Consider the following 27,865-nt stretch of genomic DNA (forward strand, 5'->3'; position numbering starts at 1 on the left):
TTCTTTCGTGGAGTCGATGAGCGATCTTACTCGAGCAGTTTGGTTCCGGTGCGCACAATCTCCGCGGGAATCTTTGCATGTGCGCGCTTGGTTCTTGCGTGCGTGCTACCCCTGGCCAGTTTCTGCTTTGTTTGTGCGCTTCTTCTCACAGCGCTTCAATGCATGGTTGCCGTGGGTGTGTGGTTCTCTTTGGTTGTTGGTTTGCATGGTTTATGAGGTCGGTTAAGCTAGCGCCTCCGGTTTATTGTAATGCCACTGGTCGGTCACAAGCTAAACTCTATGATTGAGCTGCAACTTCAATACCATTGCTTCCAATGATTAAGATCTCACCATGGAAGAGTAAGATCGGACCACCAAGTGGTTTGGTCGGCGTCATACTCCTTGTATTGCCAATTTGCCGTGGTGATGATGCCATGGCCTGACGTGCATGCTTGATGCTTCCTAGTGGCAGTTTTCATGACCTGGCATGAGGCCATAGTGGGGGGGGGGGGGGGGGGGGGCGCGGCAGGCTGGGCGTGATGGGTAGTGGATATGGCTGTACTCATCTAGTATCATTCTACCTTCAATGTTCTTCTTTCGCAAGTCTGCACAAGACCAATCCCTTTCTACCTTGTAGTTGGCGCCTCTAAAATAGGAAATGGGTGTGGGATGTGAGCTGGTGTCGGGACTTTGGATCTTGAGGCCAAACAAATCGTTGCTGATCATTTGTGCGTGTATGTTACACTGTCCTATTTTTTTATCGCAAAAAAGGTCCTATTTTGAGGACGGAACAAAAGTATCCCTCTTCTTTGGGTCATTTCAGGATCATGCGCATAAATGAGATAGGTGTTGTGTTGTCTCTACTCTCTAGTAGCACCTTCTTATTCCCATGGAAGATTCCTCTGCTCACGCAGCACCTTCACGCTGCAGCAGGCAGAGGGGCAAGCAGTCTGAAATAAGAACTAAAGTACACGTGTATAGGAATCCACATCCATCTCACAGACACTCAACTAAAGATGATGGGCAGGGCAGTCTTGTTCCGGTTGATATATCTACGGAGCACTTTGCAAGCCTTCTTCTCTGCCACTGCAACAGCAATAGTGTACATATCCAAGTCCAAATGTTAGTGGGATCGAGGGAAAAAATATCCAAGGGAAAGCTGAATCAGTAATCCATCCTCATCTTACTATTATTAATTGGAGATTCCTTTTGAAACCTCCAGGTGAAACCACCTAGGAATCTTAGATGGACACTCTAGAAAAATAGAGAAATCCTAGAAATTCTTAAAAAAAGCAAAACATCCAACCATCAATCGATAGATTCAAATCATCATAGCCTTTGGATCTATTATATTTTTCAAAAAATTACCTACCTTTGCCATTATGAAAATAGCCTAAAGTAACCCCCTAAATCTATATATAAACTACTGTTGACGCCAGATTTTGACACGTGTAAAATCGGCGTTAGGAGAAGAAGAGATTGGAAGATGCGGCGAGATACAAGGGCGATGATTGGAAGTCGGCCGATTGGTGCTACAGTCAAGGATCGGCCAATTGATGCTACAGTCGAGGATCGGCCGATTGATCCTTGGAGTTCCGCCTCGCCCGACCCCTAAGGCTTGGGATCGGACGCGCTCGACCCTCAAGGGAGGATCTCCGTTTTGCCCGACCCCTGGGGTTTGGGATCGGACGCGCCCGACCCTCCAAGGGAGGATCTCCGCCTCGCCCGACCCCTGGGGTTTGGGATCGGACGCGCCCGACCCTCCAAGGGAGGATCTCCGCCTCGCCCGACCCCTGGGGTTTGGGATCGGACGCTCCCGACCCTCGAAGGGAGGATCTCCGCCTCGTCCGACCTTAGTACCTAGGGTCGGGATGAGTCTGAGCCCTCGACGTATGGGTCCTGATCGGTTACCCCCTTACCAAAGAGGTGATCGGCCGATTAGGAGGTTGGAATAGTTGGGCCGATGTGGGCTTAAAAAAGATTATGAAGATGAAGAAGAGGTCAGCCCATGAAAACGCGTGAAAATAGTACGAATCGTACTTGTAAATATTTGTTTTCTGTTTAAACTTAGGGATATAGTTCTAGTCGGATAAGAAGTCATTTGTACGGGGCTATAAATAGCCACCCTTGTAGATCTGTAATCATCATCAACTCAATACAACAAACTACTTTTTCCTCGTACTTACTTTCAAGCAGGCGACTTCGCCAACACTTTTTCTCCTTTTTCACGAGTTTGTATGGGTTGGCGGGGCTGCATCAACTTGACCTCCGGCCGATCTTGTAAGTTCCGTTTATCGAGTAATTTCTAAGCTTTAACTTCGGGCGCATCGCTGTCGTTTCGTTTAGATTTATTCACCAGTTATCGATACTTACTAGAATTCTAGGTTTAACCTGTTGTTCTAGTTTTATCACCAGTTATCCAGCTAGGAATCTATACTTTCGACTTTTCTTGTACTTTACTGTTTAATCTACCTATTTCATGCATAGCCGATTAGATCTGTTCCTAGTGTTGCTACTGTAGCGTTGTTTAGATTACTCCAGTAGTTTTCTTCATAAACGTTGCCTGGTAATCGGTTGCATCATAGCCGATTTCCTTATTACTGCAAATCGGCCGATTCGCTGATAAGCTTTCTCAAGATCGGAACCTTAGCCGATCGCAACCTCTGGGAACTGATACGTTTATTTCCTTGCCAATCAACAGGTCAGATTGGCTGGCACGCCGCGCGAACCGCACCAGGGCGATCACCCGAACAGGAGCTAAGCAGATTCTCCCGGGTCGTGTGTCCGACGCTGGGAATTCGGTCAGTGATTTCTAGCGCCAACAACTACCCACCTCTTCATTACTAATTGGAGATTCCTTTTGAAACCTCCAGTGAAGCCACCTAGGAATCCTAGATGGACACTCTAGAAAAAGAGAGAAATCCTAAAAATTCTCAAAAAAAGCAAAACAGCCAACCATCAATCGATAGATTCAAATCATTATAGCCTTTAGATCTATTATATTTTTAAAAAAATTACTCACCTTTGCCATTATGAAAATAGCTTGAAGTAACCCCTAAATCTATATATAAACTACCCACCTCTGCATTATATAAAATAAACTAAAGTAACCCCTTAATCTTCATCAAAATTACCCACTTATGCCATTATAAACAATATTTAAAATAACTCCCTAATTTGCAACTGAATTGCTTACCACTATTACTTAAAGTAACCCCTTAAATTTGCATCTATATTACCCACACATGCCATTATTAAAAATAGTATGAGGTAACCCTATGTTTTAATCAAATAACCTTAATTAAAAATATACAGCAATATATGATTCTAAATCGTCTATACCTTACACTATTGGTATACGGTATAATAATTAAGGTCTTTACGTATGATGTGTGTCACCATTTATAAGGATATAAAGTGATGATAATATAAATTTCTATGCTAAAATTGCATCTCAAAATTAGGGTTCATTAAACAAATTCAAGCGCATACCTGCGATGCAAAGTGAAAAGTTAAAGATTATAAATATGGATGAAAATATTATAGAGTAATTACTAACTAAAATCTATCACAATTGGATGGAGATATTAGTATATATCTACATAAGTATTGTGTTTGAATATTTAACAAACGAGAAGTAACTTATGGTAATAGTTTTGTAGCAATGTAGTCTTACTTGTTTCTATTGGAGACTCCGCATTAGTTCCCACAAGACAAGCTAGCAAAAAGAGACAAATTCTCATAAAAATTAAAAAACATCAAACACCAATCCTGTAAACTCTAATAATCATAGCCATTGATCTATTATATTTTCTAAAAAGTTACCCACCACTGTCATTGTGAAAATTTTAAAAAATGAGCTCTAAACCTATATCTAAATTATTGAGGTCAGCTATTATAAAAAATAATCTAAAGTAACCCCATAATATTCATCCAATTTACTAATACACATCATTATCAAGCATAACTTAAAATGTCATTCTAAAATTTTATCTATGTTACCCACGAATGTCGTTATTAAAAATAACCCAAAGTAAATACCTAAATCTTAATCTAATTATCTTGATGTGCATCATACAGAAATGTCAAAAAGTAAACTAATATATGATTCTAAATTACCTATTTATGTAATTGTTAATATAAAAATACTAAGTTAAAGTATATACACATGATGAGTGCCACCATTTAGACCATTTATACAAGTGTGTGAGGAATCGGTGAAAAATATTGATTTGTATGCTAAACATAATGTATGGAGGATTGGAGGTGAGATACAAAATGGAAAAAGTATGAATATGGATGAAAAAGTGCATAGAGTAATTATTAATTAAAAATCAATCACAACTGGATAAAGATAGGTACATATATATATAAGTATTATGTTGAAGTATTGAAAAATAAGAGAGTAGTAATCAAATAATTTTGATTATTAGCTAGGAGTTTAATTTCTAAATAATTTTTAAATACAATAGCTTTTAAAAATATTATCTCGGTGCGGGAGCATGGGTTGATGGACCAGTTCAGACAATCAGGATCCAGTTCCAGTCCTAGGTACGTAGAGGATTTTGGCTTGCACGCCGATACCTGAATCCGAAGTTTTTCATGTCTCAATTGTGGATTCTATTCATCTAGCAAGCGTGGTCAATCTGTGTTCTGTCAGGACAGGGTGTTCACCAATCACGCTGGTGCTTCAGTTCAGAATTCAGGTACCACATGCTGTCCGTATCAACTTTCTGCAGCAGCTCAACAAGTCATCAGTTCCGCTGATCTACATCGAACAAAAATGAAAGGCGCTGACTGCAGCAGGTTTCTGTAGTCGACACTCCAAATCTCCAATAGACGTGCTGAAATTGAAGGATCGGGACAGGCGACTTAAATGACAAACAACCAATCGAACAAGAGCTCGGTGTCATAGCTTAAAGTACCGATTAGGATTAGTCAAAAGTAAGCTCAAATCGCGAAAATCAAATCCACAAGCAAAAGCGCACTTTACCTTGTTGTCCTGTGGATCACAAAGCCGATTAAGGTGGTGTGATCCTTAACCAAGCTTTGATATTGAAGAACCGGGACGGACGAGGGGGGATGAATGGGAGCCTTTAAAATTCTCTCCGAGAACAAGCCCTATATCTCGATTGCCACTGAAACACACCTCGCTCTTAATCATCAAGATATCACAAGTCAACTCGTGATAAGCTCACCCTAGAAACGATTAGAAAACCTCAAAGTGTAGCAGAAGCAAAGCAAAATCGAGACGTCGAAAAGCTTGCATGAGAGAATACGTAAAGCCACTACTAAACCTCAACTTAACTGAGCATGCTTAAATTAATTAAGAACTCAACAAGATTACTAAACAAGGCTACTGAACAAGTGATATCCTAAAGCATGCAGTATAAAGTGACACTTCAAATGAATTAGCCGCAGCAAGCAGTAAACAAAAGCTAGCCGCAGCAAGCAGCAATTGGGTGAAGGACCTGAATGTGATTGAGTGCTTAACAGTGGGCCACCTCCAGGAATTTTTGGAGATATAGACTCTTGCTCAAGAAGTTCATTTGCAACCAGACACAGATGATCAGGTAGCATGGAAGCTGTCACCCTCGGGCCTTTATTCGATAGCATCGGCTTACCGTGCTCAATTTATGGGATCCACATCCTGCATTCTCCGACAACTGATCTGGAAACCGTGGGCGCCACCGAAGTGTAAATTGTTTGCATGGCTAATAATCCGCAATAGAGTATGGACGGCAGATCGACTGGCTACGCGAAACTTGCCAAGAAATCAAGTCTGCCCTTATGTAGGAGTCGGCCTGAGACAGCCCACCACATCCTCGTTGACTATCGGTATTGCAGACGGATTTGGTCCATGGTGGCCTCCTTGATCTCCTATAATCAAGTCAACCCAAACCAGTGGGCACACACGTCAACTGTCAAGGAGTGGTGGACACACATGGGCGCCATGCCGGGAGTTCCCCGAAAAGGACTGCGGTCCCTCCTCCTGCTCGTCTGCTGACAGTTGTGGCTCGAAAGAAACGCTAGAACGTTCCAAAGAACCGAGCGTCCTGCCCATGCTCTGCTATCGCAGATTAGGGGCGAAGCTCGTACATGGAAGAGTGCCGGCGCGAAACACCTGGTAGCCTTACTTGAGGGGGCATAGCCTTATACAGTATACATAGTATAGGCGGGCGCTTTGCTGGCGCCGAGTTTTCCTTTTCCCTTATTTTTAAAAAACCTGTAAATCTCTTCTATATTAATAGAAATGGCACAATCCGTGCCGTTCGTTCAAAAAAAAAAAAGCTAGCCCTGTACCGAGATGCAAGAAGCAACAGGAACCATGCTAGCCAAAGCAAAGCTCAAGGAAAGAAACTAGTGCAACCATGAATGGCTAGTCATTGGATCTGTAGCATGAAAGGGACATTTCACAATTTAGAAGATTAAAAGCACAAGCTGCTCACACAACTCCTGATGAACCAAAGAACACTTGCAACTACTGCTACTGTCCAACGACCAAACAAACAGGATTCAACTTAAACTAATTCCCATCACAAGGCTTGCATGAACCACCATAGAGATTAAAAGGCACTAAGGACACGCAAGTAAAAATTGCATCAGGATTAGAGTGATGCTTCACAAGTTTGAAGACTGAAACCTGCAGAGCTGTTGTTCCTGTCCTGAAGCTGACGGCGTGCTGCTGCTCTGAAAGTATCTTGTCCCTTGCACGCTGGGCCAGCAGGCGCTCAGCTGCTGGGCCGCTGACCGCCGTCCAGCAGGGCGTCGCGCGAGCCGGACCGCCGCGTGGCTCCTGCTCGCCTAGCAGGCCGCCCGTGCGCCGTCTGGGCCATTGCGTGCCGCTGGGCTGCCGACCTGCAGCACACCGCTGCTGGCCCGTGTCCACGCACGCACGCGCTGCCGCCTGCCGCGCGTGGCTGTAGCGCTCGGTTCCTGCTTCCAGTGAAGAACTGAAGAACAAAGCAAAGCAAGGAACACGCCCAACTTCAAACGAAAAATCCTTCCTCAAAATACGATGGATTGAAACGAAACTTGAGCCATGGAAGCACCTCCTCAAGCTCTCCTCAAGGGCTAATACATCCGGAAAAAATCTAGAAAAGCTCAAGTATCCATCTTGGATTTTGGGAAAAATTGAACACCCTTCAAGACGAACGCTTTTGGGGAAATTTCAAATTCACGCTGAGTCCATGAGGAATTTGAATGGGATCATACCAAGGTGGCTCACAAGGATCCTATCAACAAAAGCTACCAACAAATTTCACCGGATTTGGAGCGAATCGTGAAAAACGAAAAATCCTCCAAAAATACATGAAAAACACAAAAAAGAGAAATCTCGGATATGGAAAGTGAGCACGAATTTGACCTTTGGATTATTCCACCATGTTCGATTACAAGTCACTTTTAAGCATAACCAAAGCTAAGATAAAAAAAATCAAATCAAAGATACCTCATCTCTCTCTCACTCTCTTACTCAAAGGCTCTCGCAAACAAATGAGAAGACCACAACCAAACAACCCTAGAGATAGCTGCCCCAACAGCCACTGCTCATATATATATGGGCATCCGATAAATGACCAGAATACCCTTATATGAAGTATACAACCCAAATACGTTACAGGGGTAAAACCGTCCATTTTCTCGGTACATCGAACGGACCCGCGTGCCTTCGTGACTTCGCCTCGCCTCGACGTAAGCTTCGCGATGGTGCCACGCGTTCTCTGACTTGACGTCGTTCGGCCGCACTGGACTCGCCCCTGGTCTTGAGACCAAACCAGTCAAACCCTCTTGCACACCCCGCAAGCGTGACTCACCTCCGGTTTTGAGGCTAAACCGGTCAATCTCTCTTGCATCGGTTTTGAGGTTAAACCGGTCAATCTCTTTTGCACACTCCGCAAGACGTGACTCACCTCCGGTTTTGAGGTCAAACCGGTCAAATCCTCTTGCACGCCGCACACGACGTGACTCACCTATGTCGATACATGTCTGGTCTCCGCCAAGCCTTTGACGGCTCCAAGTCTTTCGCTCGTGCTCCCAAGCCGCCTACTTGACTTGCTTCCGTCTCGCTTGACTTAACCGACGCCGTCTCCATCCCAGTGTACTCTTGCTCTTCCGTGCATCATGTAGATCGCCATGACTCCGCCCGAACTCCTGGGTTCCTCGATCCAAGGCTACTTGTGTCCACCCTTCATAGCTCTAGTACATTAACATTAACCTTTCGCTTGACCTTCACCTCATGCCGTCAACCGCCATATTGCATCCTACACCTGCACATCACACACCAAGAGACACAATAGACAAGATATGTTTTACACAAACACCGTCACACAATGCAAACCACAACACCTTCGTACTCAACCCGTAAAAACCTCAAATAATCCGCTCAATCACTAATCACTCATCAGACCGAAATATTACCACCCGGGCACGGTGCCCCACACCCCGCACCAATCCCGAGCCTTCACGAGTCAGATCAGAAGCGCAACAGGCCAATCGACGCAGACGCGACCTACCAGCACTCCACCAGAAAGGCTAGGCCATTTCCCCGATCACCGCCCGACGAATCTCGCGCCCCGCTGCTCCTCAGCTCCGGCCAGCCCCCCACCGGCGCCCGCGACAGATCCGAGCCGGCTCGAACGGCGGCGATGGGCGGCCGCAAGCGCGCGCTCCTGGTGGGCATCAACTACCCGGGCACCAAGGCGGAGCTCAAGGGCTGCCACAACGACGTCGACCGCATGCACCGCTGCCTCGTCGACCGCTTCGGCTTCGATGAGGACGACATCCGGGTGCTCTCCGACAAGGACCGCTCGGGGCCGCAGCCCACGGGGGCCAACATCCGCCGCGCCCTCGCCCGCCTCGTCGGGGACGCGCGACCCGGGGACTTCCTCTTCTTCCACTACAGCGGCCACGGAACGCGGCTGCCCGCCGAGACCGGGCAGCACGACGACACCGGCTACGACGAGTGCATCGTGCCCTCCGACATGAACCTCATCACAGGTGCGATCGGGGGATCGATTAACCTTCTTCTTCCCCTGTGTCTTCATTTTCCCTCTTTTTTTCTAGTGAAGTGATCAGGAAATGGTGAAGTGCTCAAGTGGTAGGATTAGCAATTAACCTGGTGCCCTGAGATGTGAATTCAATAGTGGAACAGATTGGTCAACGCCTATCTGATGTGGATCTGTTCTAGGATTGGATTGTGAGCAGTCTAAAATTTCGATAATGGCATCGCTACTTTGTGATTTGAAAGCTATGGTTAAGATTTGTTAGACTTCCTTTGGTCTCTTTGCCCTGCATCAAGTCTAATCGCATCTGATTTTGATAATGTCTGCCTATTAGAATGATCTGATTGAATCGGTAGTTCTAAACTAAAATCTTAGGCTAAATAATCCGGGGCTCATTTGAACAGCTGAAACTGTTACTGCAGGAACTTAGCTGCATTATATTATATACCACTTTTATGCTGTTGTACCATGCACATATTTGTGGTGCACGGATCCGCTATATGAGGTGGCAATTGGGTGTCAATGGCAACTTTTAATCAACTCTTTATCTGGAAACTTTGTTTCAATTGAGAAAAAGCTGTCTGCCTGTTTCTGTTGTTCAAATGAATTTATGTCGTGAAAGAAGGTGCTAATTACTTGGATATTTATGGTAGGATAAAATATAAGTACTGAAAAACTTGATTCAGGTAAATTAATTAGTTCTATGCAAGTCTAAGTGAACACACCAATACCAGATGTTTTACTTAAGGATGACTAAATGCTCCCGCCAGATTTTAGGTAGCCTGTTTTTTAGCATGGGTTATATCTATTATCATTATCTTCCTTTTTTCTTGTAGCCAATAGGCTATGTGCAGTTTAGATAATTCCCCCCTGCCAATTTTCTAGGATGGCTTACAGATTTTATTACTTCGTTAATTTCACTCTCATCCCTGAAACATCTTTTCAATCTTAATTTTTCATATCATTTGGAAAATAGTATTCTCTTGTGATGATCAGTGCAAACAAAGGCTGGCACTTATCAAGTTTATAACGTCATGTGTTCTGCAGATCAGGATTTTAGGGAGCTTGTGCAGAAGGTTCCTGATGGCTGCCTATTTACCATCGTCTCTGACTCATGCCACAGTGGTGGTCTATTGGACAGTGCTAAGGAGCAGATAGGTAATAGTACCAGGCAGAATAAGACCCAGTCCCGCGAACCTGAAGAGCGACCTGATTCTGGTTCTGGTAGCAGCTTCCGGTCATTTCTCAAGGAAACTGTTCGTGATGCGTTTGAATCTGAGGGAATCCGCATCCCTCATAGCCGCCATAGCCACAGCCACCATGGAGGTGACGATCAGGATGAGGCTTATGGACAGTCAAGTGGTGATGGTCGTATAAAAAACCGCTCCCTACCACTCTCGACACTGATAGAAATGCTGAAGGAACAAACTGGAAAGGAAGACATCGATGTAGGTTCAATCAGGATGACACTGTTCAACATCTTTGGCGACGATGCAAGCCCAAAGATCAAGAAGTTCATGAAAGTCATGCTCGGAAAGTTCCATCAGGGCCAGTCAGGTGAGCATGGTGGTGGTGGTGTCATGGGCATGGTCGGTGCCCTTGCTCAGGAGTTCCTGAAGGCTAAGCTTGAAGGCAATGAGGAGGAAGCTTTCAAGCCAGCGTTAGAGCAAGAGGTTCACAGTGTTGATGAGGTGTATGCTGGGACTAAGGCCTGGGCACCCAACAATGGCATTCTGATCAGTGGGTGTCAAACCAACCAAACATCTGCCGATGCAACCACAGCGCAGGGTGTCTCATTTGGTGCTCTCAGCAATGCTATACAGACCATTCTTGCAGACAAGCACGGGGAGGTCACAAACAAGGATCTAGTGATGAAAGCACGTGAGGTGCTGTCTAAGCAAGGGTACACTCAGCAGCCTGGGCTTTACTGCAGTGATGAGCATGTTCATGTGGCTTTCATATGCTGAGACATGTTTTTTTTTCCCCCTCCTTTTTCGTTGAGCTGTGCACGAGAGGTTGAAGCTTTCCATGTTTCCCTTGTTGTTAATATTGCTTGAGGATATGATTGAATGTTGGACTGTGTCTATACTGAAATAACTATGAGAAAGGTTCTATATACGAATAATATGTATACTTGTACCGTGAATGCATCAAACTGTAAGCTTCAATAATATGTATCGGTTTATCTATGTTCCTGTTATCCCAGTAAAATTAGTTCACATCAATTCTGATGGTGGTTCAAGTGTGCTTGTCTATTTTAAGTTGTGTTCCAGCTTCTGTTTACATAGGCTACTTACAAGTTCCAATTACTATGTCTCAGGCCCTATGCTTTTGTTGTGTCAAAATATATGGCTGCATATACATGATGCTGATTCTCGTTCGCTTGCCAATGCCAACTTTAGTTATGTTTACTTTTTCCTGTATAACACGTTAACCACCGATTTTGCCGTGATTAGTCTTCTCCAGTATATGTAGTAAATCCTGTTTACAGAGATGAATGAACAGAGTTGTTCGTTGGCATCAAAATTGCAAAATTGGAGACCATGCAATGTGGATTGTGGTTGTAAACTTGTACTCCCTCTGTTCAAAATTGTAGGTCGTTTTAGCAATTCTATATTCATAGTTTTTACTATGTATTTAGACATTGTGTATATCTACATGAAGAGCAAAAGCTATGAACCTATGAAGGCTAAAATGACCTGCACTTTGGGACGGAGGAAGTAGTTCTTAGTGAAAGAGTTGTCCAAATCACAGATTTCAATTTTGGAGATCATGATGGAATTTTTTCCTTGGATGAATGGTGTAAGACCGTGCATGTTTTATTGATATAGAAAGAAAAAATATAAAAAGATAGCCAAACAAGAAAGAAAACAAAACGAGAACTACCTACAGCAACAGAACATACAACTTTGCACTTTGAGCAGCCGAACCACGTTCATCACAGTCGGCTAGAATAATGGGTTTGCAACCTCGGAGGAAAAGGAAAGGGAAATGGTGATGTATTCCAACAGAATAACAGAGTAGCATATCATGATTAGCAAAATATTCAGTACTGCAACCTGCAAACATAGAATCCACTGCACGTCCCAACCTCTCTTTCTACACAAAATCTTCAGAACCACTGAACCACAGTGTATCTCGTTTGGTCATGGGATTACTGAACTCGGTATTCATTTTGGACTAGCCTCTGAAGTAGGCAGCACAGGTTCGAATCCCCGCGATGCCGTTCTCGCTAGAATTCAAACCATTCTATTCTCTGGCCCTAAGCCCCTAATTGTTTTTTAAAGCGGCCGACAGTGCTTGCACTGCCTGGCGTGTATTGCTATAGAAGAGGGAAAAACACATAAGGAGCTGCTGAACACAAGCACATAACCTGACCTGAAATCAAACTCATCCCTCCCATTTTATTAGGCAAGCGAACAGTACAGTGACGGAGCTAGCAACACCATCAGTGAAGTACATGGAAACGACATTCTCCGTCAACCTACGTACTGATCACGCTAGATCACCGGGAGGAGACGGCAAACTACGGGCCAGGGTGTGGCGCCGCCGCGACGGCGTTGGCCTGCACCTGGCAGCAGTCGGGGTGGTAGAGGCAGCACTCGGGCGTCGACTCCATCATCAAAGGCCGCGGCCCCGACCTGCCCTGCACCGCCGACGCCGCCATCGCCACGAGCAGGCAGACCTGCGAGAGGAGGAGAACCAGGAAGACGCGGAGGCTGTCGTTCGCCATAGCCTCGATCTGCAGGGAGTGCCGTCGTCGTTGTGCCAACCCTGCGCCTTCCACGGTTACTTATTCTACGGTCACGGTAAAAGACAGATCCTAGTGACGCGCTAAGATCCTACTCATTTAGCAGCATTTAACCACGAATGAGCTGGTACGCGTACGCTCGGCTGTCCATGTATAGGAGTAGTATATGCATTGATGACTGATGATTGGTTGCGAAACTTCCTGCGTATCTTGAGCACATATATATTTGGATATCATTCCAGTTATGGTTGGATCAAGAAATGAGTCGGGGTTTGCCGCATACCATTAGTAAGTCACCAAAACAACCACTATGCATGCGGGTGACTAAAATGCATCAAGGTAAGTTGCTAAAACAGCCACTATGCATATGAGTGAGTAAAATTAGCGCATCAAGATAGTGGTTGTTTTGGTGACTTATTAATCCTATGCTACAAACGTACTTGTGCTTGCATGGTAGCATTACCAAGTTACCAAAATAAACACTGCGCATATGGGTGAGTGAGTAAAATGTATGTCAATTATACCTGTTAGTATGTTTTAAATAATTTGATCGTCATCCCTAGAGAAGTGTAAATCACGGCCATTAAGCTCACCTTTGTTTTAGTCCGCACGCGTTGTTGAAGAGAAGTGTGGTACATGGGCCGATACCTTTGGAGACGCACAGTGAGGAAGGAGGAAATACATACCTGATCCATCCATATCCGACTTCTGTAAAATGTTGAATTAGCTTATGCGAAATATTAAGTCAGGATTCATTCACTGTTGAATAAGTTGTAACAAAGTGTTGAAACATGCATTAGGCAAGGGCATCCTTGTGAGGTACTATGTGAAGGGAGTACCTGATCCTTGTGATATGTTCAATTAATTTATCTGAAACGTTGACACGAAATTCGAAGATTGTTGAATCAATGTTGGAAAATATCAAATGACGCCCGCGGTATGAGATTGATGTGGTTGCAATGATTAAACTAGATGAATCTAGTTCTGAAAGATACATAGCTTAAGCTTAACCATCTTATAGAACATGTATACGAAGCCCCGACGCTCGGTCTTTTGACATTTTGGATTTCTCATCTCCTGATCCAACCATGAATGCAATGGTATCAAGGGCTAATGCTCGCTGAGTTGCTGTTAATCATCCACCTTATTTCATGAAACAAGAAAAGCGCGTAGTCACATATTGAACAATACATGGCACGGGTGAAAATCATGGTGCTTGCTGGCTTTAGTGAACACACAAAACTACACCGTGGTTTAGCCATACACGAACATAGATGCCGGGGCTGTATTTGATTGCACCGTCGACAAACCGCGACCGATCTCTTAAGCTAGGGCGCTCTAGAGCAACGCCTCACCGTGACCGAGCTCACGTACCTCACCCTGCTCCGCTCTCTCATGACGGGACGCTCTCTCTGCCTCACCATCTCCGGCGGCTTCTTGCTCGCCCCCGGCAGCCCGAGGCGGAGGCAGGGTCCTCTCCGCCGGAAGTACAATTTGGGCTAGCTTGTCCGCGGCCGCTCTGACCTTCACGAGGTCGCCCTCGGCCGCGGCTCTCCACCCGCGGACGATGTCGCGCGCGAGGGCACGGACGCGCTCGCACTCGTGCTTCCTCAGGGCGCGGACGGCCGGGACGAGCTCCGTCTTCGCCAGCGTCGACGGCGCGACGGGGACCACCTGCAGCGTCAGCAGCGACTGGACCATCGCGCGGTCGAGGCCCCGGCACAGCTCGTCGCTCTCGTCCTTGTCCGGCGTGTCGCAGAGCCTCTCCACGATGGCGCACCTCGCGCGCCGGAACTCGTCGCGGGAGATGTCGAGCCTGCTGGAGGCCTCGATCGCGTCGTCGATCACGCCGAACGCCGCGAGGAAGGGCTTCCACCGTCGCAGAGGGTGATCCGCCGCCATGCCGCCGGTGCGTGCAGATGCCGGCAGAAGAGAGCTGCGGGGAGGAGCCGGGGCTCGCTCGATCTCTAGTCCGTCGTTGCGGGTGGGATGGAGATGCAAACAAACGCCAGTGAATCACGTTAAGAACTTTTTGATGGACACGATGATTTGTTGCTCCGTGAGACCGCCTCCGATCGTACGTGACACGGCGTAGTGCACCGACTCGGATTCAACCTTCGGCGCGGTAGGGGGACGAAGCTACCTGGGCCGATTTTTCCCGCAATTAATTATCAGCGTTCATTTACGTGGTGGGCTGGCAGGCCAGCGCAGCTATTCACATGGCCCATTAGCACTCGAATTTTCATTTCTAGACAACTTTCGTCGTGTCAAGGAATAAAATTTCCGTTTATTCTAAACTTCGCAGACCAGCCTCCCACTGGCCTTTCCCCTCGATCCTTTGCCTGCCTGCCTCCTTCGGCATTCGTGAACATTCACGCGGCGGCGATCGGCGAAGATCCCGCCACGGCCTTGCCCTGCCTCCGCAAACCCCGCCCTCTAGCACAACCCCGTCCCACTCCATGCCAATGGCGTCGGCGGCGGCGCCGGCCTCTTTCTCCCTGGCTCGCCCGGCCGTCCGCCGGGCCCTGGCCTCGGCCGCCACCGCCACCGTGAAGTTCCGCCGAGCGGGCCTGGCTGCCGCGTGCCCGCCGGCGCGGTCGCTGGGCTCCTTTTCCCTCGGCGACGGCGCCGACCGGCGTCTGCCGATCCACGTCCCGCCGCGCTGCCGCTCGGAGTCGTCGGCGGGGCGCGAGGCGCGCGCCGCGGCGACGATGGCTAAGAAGAGCGTGGGCGACCTCGCCGCCGCGGACCTCGAGGGGAAGCGCGTGCTCGTGCGCGCCGACCTCAACGTGCCCCTCGACGACAGGCAGAACATCACCGACGACACTCGCGTCCGCGCCGCCATCCCCACAATCAAGCACCTCGTTACCAATGGCGCCAAGGTCATCCTCTGCAGTCATCTGGTAAGCCTCGAACAATATGATGTTGTCCACGCACACACTCTCCCAAATGAGTAAACAGAAAACTCAAATTGGTTTAATAAACTCGTGGAGGTTGATGCAGATTTCAACTGTGGATTCAGTCAGATTTAGTAACAGCACATATGCATCTGTATGAGTGCTTGTATAAATATTCTTCAGTGTTTTCAGATAGGGGCATCACTTTAATGTTATGGATTTGTTTGTAGACATATTTCGTGACATTCGAAAATTCCTCATTACGTCTGGGACGCACAATTGAATGACCATGTAGATGTAGTAAACCCTGCATCAGGACCGCAGGCGAAGCCAACTTTCAAGTTTACACTGGCATAACTTCTCAAGTGATGTGAATATACTAATTCATAGGACTGATACAGATTCAAGCTCTGGAATCTGGATTCAGAGTTACTAACGGCACACTGGGACCTGTATGAGTAGGTGCTTCAATTATACTGAGTACATGTTCTTCAGTGTTTTAAGATAATATGTGCATCAATTTAAAAATTTTAATTTGCTCGTAACATATTCCACAGCATTGTTTTGTAATCCTCTGTATCTTCTGAGATAATTGGACCTGCACAATTGAATTACCATGTAGATGTACTTAACTCTGCATCAGGAGAAGTTAACGTCCAGGTTTACATGTCTTGGATCTGACGTAATATTTCGAGTGACGTGGATATACAAGTTCATTATGTAGGGACAGCACTTTTTGTCCTGGAACTAGAAGTTCTGAACAATTTACACTTTGTATTTCCTGCTGGTGAAACTTCTTTTTGACAACATTTATCATAATGCAAGTTTGATGAGGAGCCCCTTATGGCTACTTGCCAACAAAATTTATCTCATTTTCTTGTACTTTGTTCCCCCCACTGTGGATGTGCAGGGTCGTCCTAAGGGTGTTACTGCCAAGTTTAGCTTAGCACCCCTTGTACCAAGGTTGTCTGAACTTCTAGGTATACAGGTACATTTTGCTTTTACAGTGTTGAAATTAATGCTTGTCTACTGCTTTATTTATGCTGATGAGTATATCATGTGCACATGAACAAGAAGGTGCAAAAGGCAGATGATGTTATTGGTCCAGAAGTTGAGAAATTGGTGTCTGAACTACCAAACGGTAGCATTTTACTCCTTGAAAATGTTAGATTCTACAAGGAGGAAGAGAAGAACGACCCAGAGTTTGCGAAGAAGCTTGCCTCCCTAGCAGATCTTTATGTAAACGATGCCTTTGGAACTGCTCACAGAGCACATGCGTCAACTGAGGGAGTTACCAAGTTCTTGAAGCCCTCAGTTGCAGGGTTTCTTTTGCAGAAGGTTTGTCTTTTACTTTTGTGTCAACATGTGAATCCAGAGATGTTACTAGTATTTCTCTTACATGAACAAGTTGATCTCTTCGATTTCCTGATTTCTATAAAAAAATTGAAATCACAGGAGCTTGATTACCTTGTAGGCGCTGTTTCAAATCCTAAACCACCATTTGCTGCCATTGTTGGTGGCTCCAAAGTATCGTCTAAGATCGGAGTTATAGAATCACTATTGGCGAAATGTGACATCCTTCTTCTGGGTGGTGGTATGATCTTCACGTTTTACAAGGCACAGGGATTCTCAGTAGGCTCTTCCTTGGTTGAAGCTGACAAGCTCGAGCTTGCGACCTCTCTCCTTTCAAAAGCTAAGGAGAAGGGTGTCTCCCTTATGTTGCCAACTGATGTGGTCGTCGCCGATAAGTTTGCTCCTGATGCTAGAAGTCAGGTTTGTTACATTTAATTTCTCATAATTATCAAGACATGCCTGAAGCTTTAGGGTAAACCACCTGCTTTCGTTATGAATATAGTGGTGGCTTGACCATGAGCATCTGTTCAGGTTGTTCCAGCATCTGCAATTCCTGATGGATGGATGGGTCTAGATATAGGTCCAGATTCGATTTCGGCATTCAGTTCTGCCCTGGAAACTACTCAGACAGTCATTTGGAATGGACCCATGGGAGTTTTCGAATTCAAGAAGTTTGCAGTTGGAACCGAGGTAATTGCACCCTTTCTGCTATGCTGATTTCTGAGGAAATTGTGTGTAGGAAAACTTCACCTTGAACACTCTTCTGTAGGCAATTGCAAAGAAGTTAGCTGAGCTTAGTGGCAAGGGTGTCACAACAATAATTGGAGGTGGTGACTCCGTTGCAGCTGTAGAGAAAGTAGGAGTTGCTGATGTTATGAGCCACATTTCAACTGGGGGTGGTGCGAGTTTGGAGTTGCTGGAAGGGAGGGAACTCCCAGGAGTAGTTGCGCTGGACGAAGCTTAGTTCCTGCGCTGCCACTCTACAATGAAACGTTGATAACATTTTACGATTTCTTTCAGTTTCTGTAGATTGGTTTGAGATCTAAAGAGTGTGATGTTTGTCAGAGTTTCTCGAATTGCTCGAACAATCTGCTAATACTGCGCTGCCACTCTACAATGAAACGTTGATAACATTTTACGATTTCTTTCAGTTTCTGTAGATTGGTTTGAGATCTAAAGAGTGTGATGTTTGTCAGAGTTTCTCGAATTGCTCGAACAATCTGCTAATACTTCTGTGTTTACTGACATCATGTCGTTGCAAGATACTTCCTCCATTCCAAATTATAGGTCGTTTTGACTTTTCTAGTTCATAGATATTATTATGCGACCTACAATTTGGAACAAGGTACTCCCTCCATTCTAAATTATAGGTCATTTTGACTTTTCTAAATTTATAGATATTATTATGCGACCTACAATTTGGATCGGAGGGAGTACTTAAATACGAAAACAACATTTCTGTCTATTCTTTGAGAAAGTTTACCGTACTCTTCTAGTTGTGCCTAATTTTGCTTTTTCTGATCCACGTCAGTGAAGCCATGTTTTTACAAGAATGATTGAAATTAGCCGTTTTTAAACGTGCAACCTGAGAATCTAACCACAAAATTCAATTAACGTTATCCGACAACAGCCCAACTGTGAAATTGAAACATGAGCACATTCTCCACAAATACATCATCTGGTATCTTGCAAGAGGGATGACAGACATGGAGGTAGTAACAACCAAAAGACCATCAACTGGTCAATCAGAAACAAGCGAAATCTAACCACAAAATTCAATTAACGTTATCTGAAAACAGCCCAACTGTGAAATTGAAACATGAGCACATTCTCCACAAATACAACATCTGGTATCTTTCAAGAGGGATGACAGACATGGAGGTAGTAACAACCAAAAGACCATCAACTGGTCAATCAGAAACAAGCGAATAGCGCTTCATCAGCAATTCAGCGTACGCAGAAGAAAAGAAAGGAATACACTTGTTTTAGCAGAGAAGTCCGATGGCAAGAACCTGCAAGTGCAAGACAGCTACATGGCCATTTTACTTCAGTGAGTAAAACAAGATAGTATTTCAGGCCACGTCATATGAATAATGCATTCTGACACGGCATCAACAAATTATAGCAGCCAAACATATGACCCATAGAAAGTTCAACAATACACTTGGGCTGGGGCAAAAGCAGCACAACGGAAACGCAATATGTTCCCACTATGAATGAACTCTGAATGCCGAAATCTGAACTCTGCAGAAAACAGGACATCACATTCATAGCACGGTGGTAGATTCCACAGTTCTCAGGAGCTAACCACTAACCAGGCTAGAACCCTGGTTCTAAAAAAAGACAGCTGAGATATACCTTTTTTCATGATGGGCTGCCTTCCCAATGGATTGTGTTTTGTTTTTCCTTTCTTTTAAGTCAATAAGGGGCAACGAAGCAGTTGCGAGTTGCAACAAATTAAGCATCATTATTGCAACTACTGGGTGTCTCTTTCCTGAAGGATGTGATCGGAGAAAGGAATACCTGTTTGGTCAGCAACCACTCATATTGCTTCACAGAAAGAGTGATCTGTTAAAGCTCCATGTGTATGGCTGTATGGTTTTGTCTCATCACAACACCATTCACCAGATACAGCTTACCGACAAGAAAGCCCTAAGTTTGTAATGTCAGAAAGGTTGGAAATTGCGGGCAAACAAATCCTGCACAAAAGGGGACCAGTATACCAATTCGACCAAGTAATCAACAAAGATACCTAGCATCTCTGAACTTCTTTCGTGAGCTAAGTTCTTAATTTCAGCAAGGTTTTTTGCTTTCTGGTGTAGCAATGGAAATCATGATGCTGGGTATTAGTCAAATGAAGTATAAGCAAAACATGATCGCAGGTATTAATAATTTAATATACAGAATAAGAACCAATAGAACATAGATATCACATGAATGTTTCAAAACATATTCCAAACACAACAGTTATAGAAAGCCTGAAAGAAAATCCATGATCATGATGAACAGTTTGTCTACATTATCAATATAATCAGCATAGATTCAACACAATTTCTTATTAATTGTTACTGGGCACCGGAAAGAAAGATATTCCACCAAGTAAATCAAGAGCTCCGGCAGACATTAGCAGCGTGTCACATTAGCAAAGAAAAGCTCAAACTATACACCGCTATCATCAGCTCTTCATCAACCTTGAAACCAAGAATCACAGTCAACATCAATAAGAACAGCATGACTAGCAGGCAAGCACGGTTTTGCCAGACAAAGATTACTCAGTTCATACATCTCTGTTCCATTCCATAGAGTAGTTCCATACTGCACACTATCACTTACAGATTACAAACTAGTACACTGAACGAGCAAGAGGTGAACTAAGTAGCTGCTAGTAAACCACTCTTGTTTAGAGCAAGATTCACCATACACTGAAGTAGGAAGCAAAGAGGTGAGCAGCTTACCCTTCCCCTAAGCTCCAATTTCAAGGTTCTCCATCTGGATGTTGCTCTTGAGCGGGACGTACTCCCCAAGGTACCCTCCAAGGTGCTCGTACAACGCGCTCCTGTCAATCTGCTGGTTGTGGAATGCCTTGCAGGCGTAGTAGAAGACGCTCTGCACGAGCAATCCCAGCAAATTGACGCAGGCAAGGACGCACACGAGCAGGGCGCCGACGAGCAGGCGCCCGGGCAAGGCCAGGCCGAAGCTCCCGTCCTCGCCGCGGGCCTTGACGACTGCGGCACGGAAGAGCAACGAGGTGACGCCGCAGACCGCGAAGTAGGAGACGAACGAGCGTGGCAGCGGTGCCGGCGCGGCCCTGGAGCAGCTGCTTGCTCTTGGCCATGGCGGCGAGCCCGCAGAGCGGCTCGAGCACGGAGACGACGCTGGCGAGGTGCCAGAGCGCGGAGATGTAGACGTGGATCCCGAGGAAGACGAAGACGACGAGGAGGAGGAAGAGGACGAAGGAGAGTGATGGCGGGGCGGACTCGGACGCGCCGCCGGGGAGGAAGACGACGATGAGGAGGAGGACGGCGAGGGCGAAGACGAGGTGGTAGGCGAGCATGAGGAGGGAGACCCAGAGGAAGGTGCGGAGGAGGCGGGGCAGGATGGGGGGCAGCGCGGCGAGCGAGGCGGAGATGGAGGCCGGCTTGGCGGCGTAGAGCGAAGCGACGGTGAAGACGGCGGCGGCGGTGGAGAGGAGGGAGAAGGTGAAGAGGACGATGAGGTAGAGGAACTGGTAGGCGAAGAGGCGGAGCCACTGCGCGGGGTCGGCGCCGGAGCTGGCGCGCTGGATGCGGAGGAGGACGGGGTGGGTGAAGAGGGAGTGCGCCAGCACGGCGAAGGAGAGCGGGAAGACGAGGCAGGCGGTGAGGAGCGCAAAGGTGCGCGGCGCCGCGCGCGGGATCGACGCCGAGACGCGGACCAGCTCCGCCGCCCCCAGCGCCGCCAGATCGCCCGACGCCAGCTCCATCGCTCCGGCAGCCGCGGCTAGCGTCGGCCGGCCCCGGCTTATTTGGTCGGGAGATCTCTTTGGTCGGGGGATGTATGCTTTGCGGGGTCCGGCCGACGGCTGGGTTTGGGGGAATTTGGCGGAGTTTGGGCGGTTTCTCAGGCGCGAGAGACGGTGTGCGGTGGTGTGCCGCCGCTGGCGGTGGAGGAAAGCACGGCCGGTGGAAATGGAATTGGGGAAAGGGGTTGGAGGATTTGGTTGGGGATCCGCCGTGGAATGGCCGTAGCAGACCGCGTGTCGAGTGTGTCCAGCCGGCGGGCGGGCGGGGCGGGGCGGCGCGGTGCGGTGCTCGGATCGGGCCGGGAGCGCGTGCGTCACGCGGATCGTCGTCGGCGTCGCTATGCGGCTTCAAGAGGCCGCGGGGCGGGGGTGTGACTTCATCACGAAGTATCTGAAGGAGTAAACCACGGTCCACGAGCACTTCGTGGGCTACCACAACCATCTCCACAGCAACCAAATCTGGGAAGGGAAATGCGGCGGCAGGGTGAGAATTTTTTCATTTTACATTCTAGTTTTTCAATTTCCCAAAAGCATCAGCAGTTCAGCACTTCTCAATCCCATCGAGAAACCGTCTACACACAAGACACAACCATCGAGAAATCGGATGGATCTAGCTCCATCCGATTATGTAGGAAACTAATTCTACAATAGAAGTTATTCTACGGTTGAGAGTGGTTCTCTTCCATTTTTTAATATAAATTTTTAAAATTAGGATGGAGAATCACCCCACAAATTTTTTCAGATTACAGCCTCTTAGCTATTTTTTTTAGCTCACAGCCTCTTAACTCATTTTAGAGAATCACTTCTTTCAAAAAAAATATTTGGCAGAAATCCTACTAGATTCAATTCAATTGAGAATCAGCTTTGAGAACTTTACCAAACGCACCCTTAGTCTGTACAAAATTACAAATCACATACAAAGCTCAAGTTCCTCGACACATGCAACCACGGAGAAGAAACACCAGGACGTGCTTTCTGAGCTTCGTTTGCTCACGGGCACACACCGTTCGACTGTGCCCCCTAACACCGGCCGTCCGAAAGCACCACCGCCTCGTGCGCAGCGTCGAAGAGAGCAAGGAGCCAGCACGACAAAATCGCGACGGGGTGACTCCAGAGAAACAAACATGCCTACGGTACTCGTTTTCGTTTCGGTGTCGGAGCCGCTTCAACCGAAACGTACTCGTTCAGCAGGATCTTGTATTGCTCCTGGGCCTTCTCAATCTCGAGCCGCAGATTCTGTTCCTGTGGAGCACAAGCAGATCAAAGGGTTCGTCAGGCTCATCAGCACGGTGTAATCGAGTCGGGCATACAGTTCTGTGTTGATGATCATGACAACTACACAGGGTGGGAAGAGAGATTACCTTGGCCAGCAGCTCCTTCTCTGCCATCTCAAAATGCGAGCACCTACAAATAATGCAAAATAATGCTGTTACATGCTTTGCCCAAAATCACTGTATGATGAAATGGAAGCAGGATTGCTGCCGGACTCACTCTTCACGGAGCATCCGATTCTCCAGCTTCAAGAAGGAAATTTCCTTGAGCTCTCGCTCTCCCATGTATTGGCATACCTGTGCCATCCAGAAGCAATAGTTTTCAATACAATGTACATTTCATAGTTGATTGAGGTGAAAAGAGTGCATAAACAGGGTAGCATGGATGAACAGCAAGATCCTTTACTGACCTGATCATTAGCGGAGCTGCTGCCAGCCAAATCATGCGTGTCCTGCTTTTTAAACGAAGCCGTCGGAGCTTCATCGTCATTCTTCCTCTTTCTTGTCGCACCCAAATCAGTGCCAGGAGCGGTGGAAGATGAGGTCGTTTGGTTGACTTGCGTGGTCTGCGTGACTGGCGGGGAGTAACCAGTAGGAGTTCTTGGTGCAGCACCCTCTGTTCCAGCAGGTGCTGCGCGAAAACTAGCAGGCGCAACAGCAATTGGAACTGCATTCACGTAGGTGCTGTCGGACCTCAAGGGTGGCACCGAAACCACAGGAGCAGGTGCACTCCCCTCTGATGGTTCAGCAGGGCCATTCTCTATTGGCAGCACTGCTGGAGGAGCACGAGGAACGGGAGCTGCACGCACACGTGGTGTTTTCACGTATCCAATCTTGTGACAATAAATATCCCTGAGGAAGAATTGAAACATTGCATGGTGATCATTGGCTGAAGCAAAAACCTTGGTGCGTGGTAGATTTGGGAGGAACAGCTATCATGCAACTATGCAAGGAAACAGAATCTGGACCTTACCAGTACTCGTTAGTCATGTCTTTCAAGCGGTTCATCAGCCTCTGAAACAGCTGCGACTTTTCAAAGTCCTGTTTGTCATGAGTGGGCTTGATGAAGTCCGCCTCCAGTACTCCAGCGACGCCTCTACCCTTACTGCTCGCAGAACTCAGAACTCGATGAAACGGCTGCAATAGATAAATTTATTTTGAAAATAAAATGTCAGACAAAGATTTGTGTGAACCTTACTTTTATGTTTATGCATCCTCAAACAAAGTGAATGAATGCAAGGGACCAGAAGCTCACCAAAATAAGGCGATTCTTATGATAGATATTAAATCCGTGCACGCTAATAGTTGGAGCTCCATCTAAGAATCCAATGGTTGTAAGAACCTCAGCCTGAATCAACCAAAGCAAGTGCAAAAAGGAGAAATGAGTACAAGCTTATTGAAACTACTCCATGTCTATTCCTGTGGTAAGAGTAGGCGAGCAAGCAATGCACTGCAGCACTGCAGCTAACATCCTGATCAGTTCATCGTGTGAGCTTTGCGGGCAAGAGGAAAACTGTGATCGCATCATCTTCCACTGTCAGTTTGCGTTGCATGTTTGGAATTCGCTGGGCTTTCAAACGGGTAACGCAACTGTCAAAGCTCTTTGGACTGTAGCTCGCCCGACAACAGTCCCCGCTCGTCACTATTCTGGGTTCCTGCTTCTCGTCTGCTGGTTGCTCTGGAAACAAAGGAACGATCTAGTTTTTCAGCACGTACAACCAAGTCATCCAAGGTTCTGGGCGCAGTGTAGGGATGAGGCCCGGCTCTGGAGTCTGCGCCTCAAGCAGGAAGAACAGTATGTAGCCGACGCATGGTGCTCCTTGTTTATTTCAATGTAAATCGCCTACTATATGTAAAACTCCAAACCCCCCCCCCCCCCCCCCCCGCCCCGCCCTAGTTTTTCTTGCTGAACAAACTGTTGTATGAGAATTTTGGCCTTGTCAAGGCCCTAATGGAAAATTCAGGTGGGGATCTCCCCCGTTGACCCTAAAAAAAAAAAGAAGACAAACCTCTTGTCTACTGCAAATTTGGGGCTTATAACTGATGCATTCAGGGTATATTATATCAGCAGCAATGCTGTGACGCTTAATTTCTTGCCCACGAAGTATGATCCTGAAGTAATCTGGTAGATGCAGATACAAGACAGAAGCGTAGACCTGCAGGATGATACGTCAGCAACCAACTCACGACAATTGTGCAGGAGTTGCAAACAGTATGACACTCACCCTAAGAGAATAGCGCAATCGATTAGCCAAATGATTTTCATTAGCCCTTTTCACAGCCGTACAAAATTCTTCTGGATTTGGCGCGCCACTAATCATAATATCCTGAAATACAAATAAACAGCAAGAACTTTGATGTCCAGTTCAACAGGGAAGTAGGGAACACCAAAAACCTGTAAGAAAACACTCTGACAATGTGCAACAAAAAGCAAAATCCTCTTTTCAAAAAGAATCTACAAGACACAGCAAGATTAAAAGGCTACTATTAGATTAATGGTAACAGTTGTCCAAGAGAAGGCAATTACAACTTCAGAGTTAAGAATGTTACTTTAGTAAGAAAAATAACAATCACGAAAAATCATTCAAGTTATATATTTAATGGTTACCTCTGGGTTTGTGTCAAAGTCGAGCTCCAAATTACCGTCATCATTGGACCATAAATTGAACACTATAATCTTGGTGCCATGTGGACCAATGTCTGTGAACTGTTCAACCACAGATTAAAACAACCATTAGCATTTTGGATAGGCTCTGTATTACTGATACTAGATGGGATTGTGCTGGTTACACCCAAAATTCATTTCTGTGTGTGGGGGTGTGACAAGTATTTAAATAGCTAGGAATATTTCCAAATTGTAGTTTTGGAAGGTTTGAGTTAGTCAACTTAACAACGTGGTGCTTTCTTAGAGTAAATCAAATATTATCTCTAGACTTGAAATGGATGGCAGGTTTAGCATACATTCTGCATCAGCTCTTCTTCTGTTGCAAAAGGGGACCATTTCAGCAACACTGCCAAATTTGAGGAAAACTGCTCTGAACCATGCCGCTCCAGTCGTGTAGTTTGCCCTCTTAATAGATTGCATTTGTAATCCACCTAAAAAGAGAAAAATGTATCATCAGAATAAGGAAAGTGGTGCATACACATTGTCTTAACCACACACACGCGCGCGCGCGCACACACACACACAGAGGGAGAGCATGCCACAGGAACTACAACATCTGTCTGGCCAGTTTCCACCAAGAAAGTGTAGGACAGGAGACCAATGGACTGTGTAGGCCCACTGAAACCAACAAATAACCTGGCATTATTTCAATTGAGAAAGAAAAGTAGTTCGCAGAAGGAAAAAAATATAAGTGTGTTTGTACCCGCTCTTTGTGCAGCGGCTGAAAACAATAGCATCTGCCCCGAGCCGCATTGTGCTAGTCTTGAATCCATTTCCATCTGATCAGAGTGGTAAATACCAAAATGTTAAACAGTGGATTTTTCAGGAGATGACTAGGGCATTATAAAACGAAGTTAGTAGGCAATACATTGTCCAATCGAGGATCCTGATTGTTTCTCTGAAAATCCAAAGCTCATGCAACGCCTCAAGGAATCAGGATCCATGCCTCCACCATCATCTATATAGTAATCAGAAAATATGCACTCTGTTAGTTTCAAATTACAGACATGGTATGCATACCCAGATTTTCAAACACAATTCCATTATAACTCATGCAAACTCCATAAAAAAGGATCAGGAGATTTTACAAGTTTGTGTTTTAGGTCCTTATTATCCAGATCAAATGTCAGTTCAAAATGTTGTTAGATTAAGTGAAGGAAACAAGATTAATATGATAGTAATCGGTACCTTGAACTAGTAAAGCTGGTGATCCGTTCCGGTTGTCGATGACTTTGTCCACCAATATTCTTGTAGCACCACCAGTTTCTATCTGTTTGACAAAATACAATCCAATCACGTATTCCACCCTGAATAATCAAAGCGTGCCACTGAACAATGAAGCTGTTTAATTACCTCATCAACCGCGTTGTCCAACAACTCCGCCACGGCTGTAACAAGGCAAAGGAAAGTGTAAAGACACAATGCAACGGTTACATTGTAGTCTGGAAAAAAGTTTGCACACAAAAGCTTACCTCCAAATGGCCATTTGTGCGAAGTGGCGTTGGAGTGTAGAAATTCAGGATGGACGCACATGCGATTCTGCACAGCTGCAACAAGAGCAAAGTGGACAGTATCGAGACATCGAGTGTTAGAGGCACATTTCGTTCAAAAAAGAGTGTTAGAGGCACACTACCAAGAACTAACAAATTTTGCACGAAACACTTCAGCATTGTGCCGTACGTACTCTGAGGCTGCGGCGCAGAGCTCCCGGCGCCCGCGTCATAATCGCCGGCACTCCAGAACTTCCTGCTTAACCGTGGTGCAGGGCAAGGACGACGCGCCGAGGTGCCCTCGAGTGCCTCGTCAGCGCCGCTGGTCCGATAGCCGATGCCACCCGACAACTCCGAAGCGGCCCGGTTGAGCACGCACGCGGCTTGCGCCTGCGTTTGCGGTGGCAACGCCGTCGCCTGAAAGGTGCTGGGCCCGTGGAGGCCCCGCTGGATGGGGGTGGCGGTGATCGGGGACAAGAAGGGCTTGATGTCCAGCTGCTCGTCCATGGCGTCCGTCGTCACGTCGGTGAGGCGGTTGCTGTTCATGACATGACAAAAGCGTAGGGAGCGGTTAGTGCCTTAGTGGGGGTCGATGGTATCGAGAATGTCAACAGGAACACCATGAGGATGCTTTGGAAAAGATAATGAATTCTTAAACTAGAAAATACAATCAACTGAATCAAAACGTTTGCAGAAGTGTTTCGTCAAAGTAAAATTCGCAGGAAGTGGAGAAAAGAACCGAAGAAATTTGAAACGAAAGAAATACGTCTCGCCGCTCAAGACTTTCGTCGAACAGGTTGTGTGCGTGCCTTTCTTGGGTTGTCCGTCAGCGCGAGCGTTGCCACGAAGGACCCTTGTGGGCCCGCGATGCTGCACGAACTTCCCCGGTCACCGCGGCCCGAGCCATGGTGCGGTTTATAGACTGCGGTTCTGTTTGTCTCCCCCCGCCGCCTTAG

The 27,865-nt window shown here is 46.4% G+C and overlaps 3 protein-coding genes and 1 pseudogene across 4 annotated transcripts; 2 read left to right on the forward strand and 2 right to left on the reverse strand.

The window, feature by feature from the left end:
* The first annotated feature begins 8,448 nt into the window (after positions 1–8,448).
* On the forward strand, positions 8,449–11,170 carry LOC101753282 (metacaspase-5). Its single transcript, XM_004970200.2, has 2 exons — positions 8,449–8,976; positions 10,029–11,170. The coding sequence occupies exons 1-2, from the start codon at positions 8,625–8,627 to the stop codon at positions 10,946–10,948; spliced, it is 1,272 nt and encodes a 423-aa protein (XP_004970257.1). The 5' UTR covers positions 8,449–8,624; the 3' UTR covers positions 10,949–11,170.
* Positions 11,171–15,036: 3,866 nt separating this feature from the next.
* On the forward strand, positions 15,037–18,179 carry LOC101754103 (phosphoglycerate kinase, chloroplastic). 2 transcript variants are annotated; one of them, XM_004970201.2, is made up of 6 exons: positions 15,037–15,635; positions 16,540–16,617; positions 16,704–16,967; positions 17,085–17,402; positions 17,514–17,672; positions 17,752–18,179. In XM_004970201.2, exons 1-6 carry the CDS (start codon positions 15,192–15,194, stop codon positions 17,944–17,946), a joined length of 1,458 nt encoding a protein of 485 aa, XP_004970258.1. In that variant the 5' UTR covers positions 15,037–15,191; the 3' UTR covers positions 17,947–18,179. The 2 variants fall into 2 exon arrangements, with proteins under 2 accessions (XP_004970258.1, XP_004970259.1); XM_004970202.2 differs by having other exon boundaries at positions 16,707–16,967.
* Positions 18,180–20,129: 1,950 nt separating this feature from the next.
* Positions 20,130–21,840, reverse strand: LOC101753696 (annotated as a pseudogene).
* Positions 21,841–22,354: 514 nt separating this feature from the next.
* Positions 22,355–27,447, reverse strand: LOC101760732 (protein MICRORCHIDIA 6). Its single transcript, XM_022827181.1, has 17 exons — positions 27,104–27,447; positions 26,892–26,966; positions 26,773–26,807; positions 26,608–26,689; positions 26,288–26,377; positions 26,123–26,198; positions 25,959–26,037; positions 25,716–25,850; positions 25,363–25,461; positions 24,980–25,081; positions 24,764–24,910; positions 24,010–24,102; positions 23,728–23,891; positions 23,165–23,606; positions 22,975–23,051; positions 22,845–22,887; positions 22,355–22,725 (listed from the first exon to the last, which is right to left on the reverse strand). The coding sequence occupies exons 1-17, from the start codon at positions 27,414–27,416 to the stop codon at positions 22,612–22,614; spliced, it is 2,166 nt and encodes a 721-aa protein (XP_022682916.1). The 5' UTR covers positions 27,417–27,447; the 3' UTR covers positions 22,355–22,611.
* Positions 27,448–27,865: the final 418 nt, after the last annotated feature.

This window comes from Setaria italica, chromosome V (assembly GCF_000263155.2).
Source record: "Setaria italica strain Yugu1 chromosome V, Setaria_italica_v2.0, whole genome shotgun sequence".
Taxonomy (NCBI): domain Eukaryota; kingdom Viridiplantae; phylum Streptophyta; class Magnoliopsida; order Poales; family Poaceae; genus Setaria; species Setaria italica.

Excerpts from the sequence above, each read along its gene's own strand:
- LOC101753282 (XM_004970200.2), top strand. The coding sequence starts at position 8,625 with ATGGGCGGCCGCAAGCGCGCGCTCCTGGTGGGCATCAACTACCCGGGC. Across the intron at positions 8,977-10,028 it reads CGACATGAACCTCATCACAG|ATCAGGATTTTAGGGAGCTT; the intron begins GTGCGATCGGGG and ends TGTGTTCTGCAG.
- LOC101754103 (XM_004970201.2), top strand. The coding sequence starts at position 15,192 with ATGCCAATGGCGTCGGCGGCGGCGCCGGCCTCTTTCTCCCTGGCTCGC. Across the intron at positions 16,618-16,703 it reads CTGAACTTCTAGGTATACAG|AAGGTGCAAAAGGCAGATGA; the intron begins GTACATTTTGCT and ends CACATGAACAAG. Across the intron at positions 17,403-17,513 it reads CTCCTGATGCTAGAAGTCAG|GTTGTTCCAGCATCTGCAAT; the intron begins GTTTGTTACATT and ends GCATCTGTTCAG.
- LOC101760732 (XM_022827181.1), bottom strand. The coding sequence starts at position 27,416 with ATGGACGAGCAGCTGGACATCAAGCCCTTCTTGTCCCCGATCACCGCC. Across the intron at positions 26,967-27,103 it reads CTCTGCGCCGCAGCCTCAGA|CTGTGCAGAATCGCATGTGC; the intron begins GTACGTACGGCA and ends CTCTTGTTGCAG. Across the intron at positions 26,690-26,772 it reads TGGACAACGCGGTTGATGAG|ATAGAAACTGGTGGTGCTAC; the intron begins GTAATTAAACAG and ends TTTGTCAAACAG.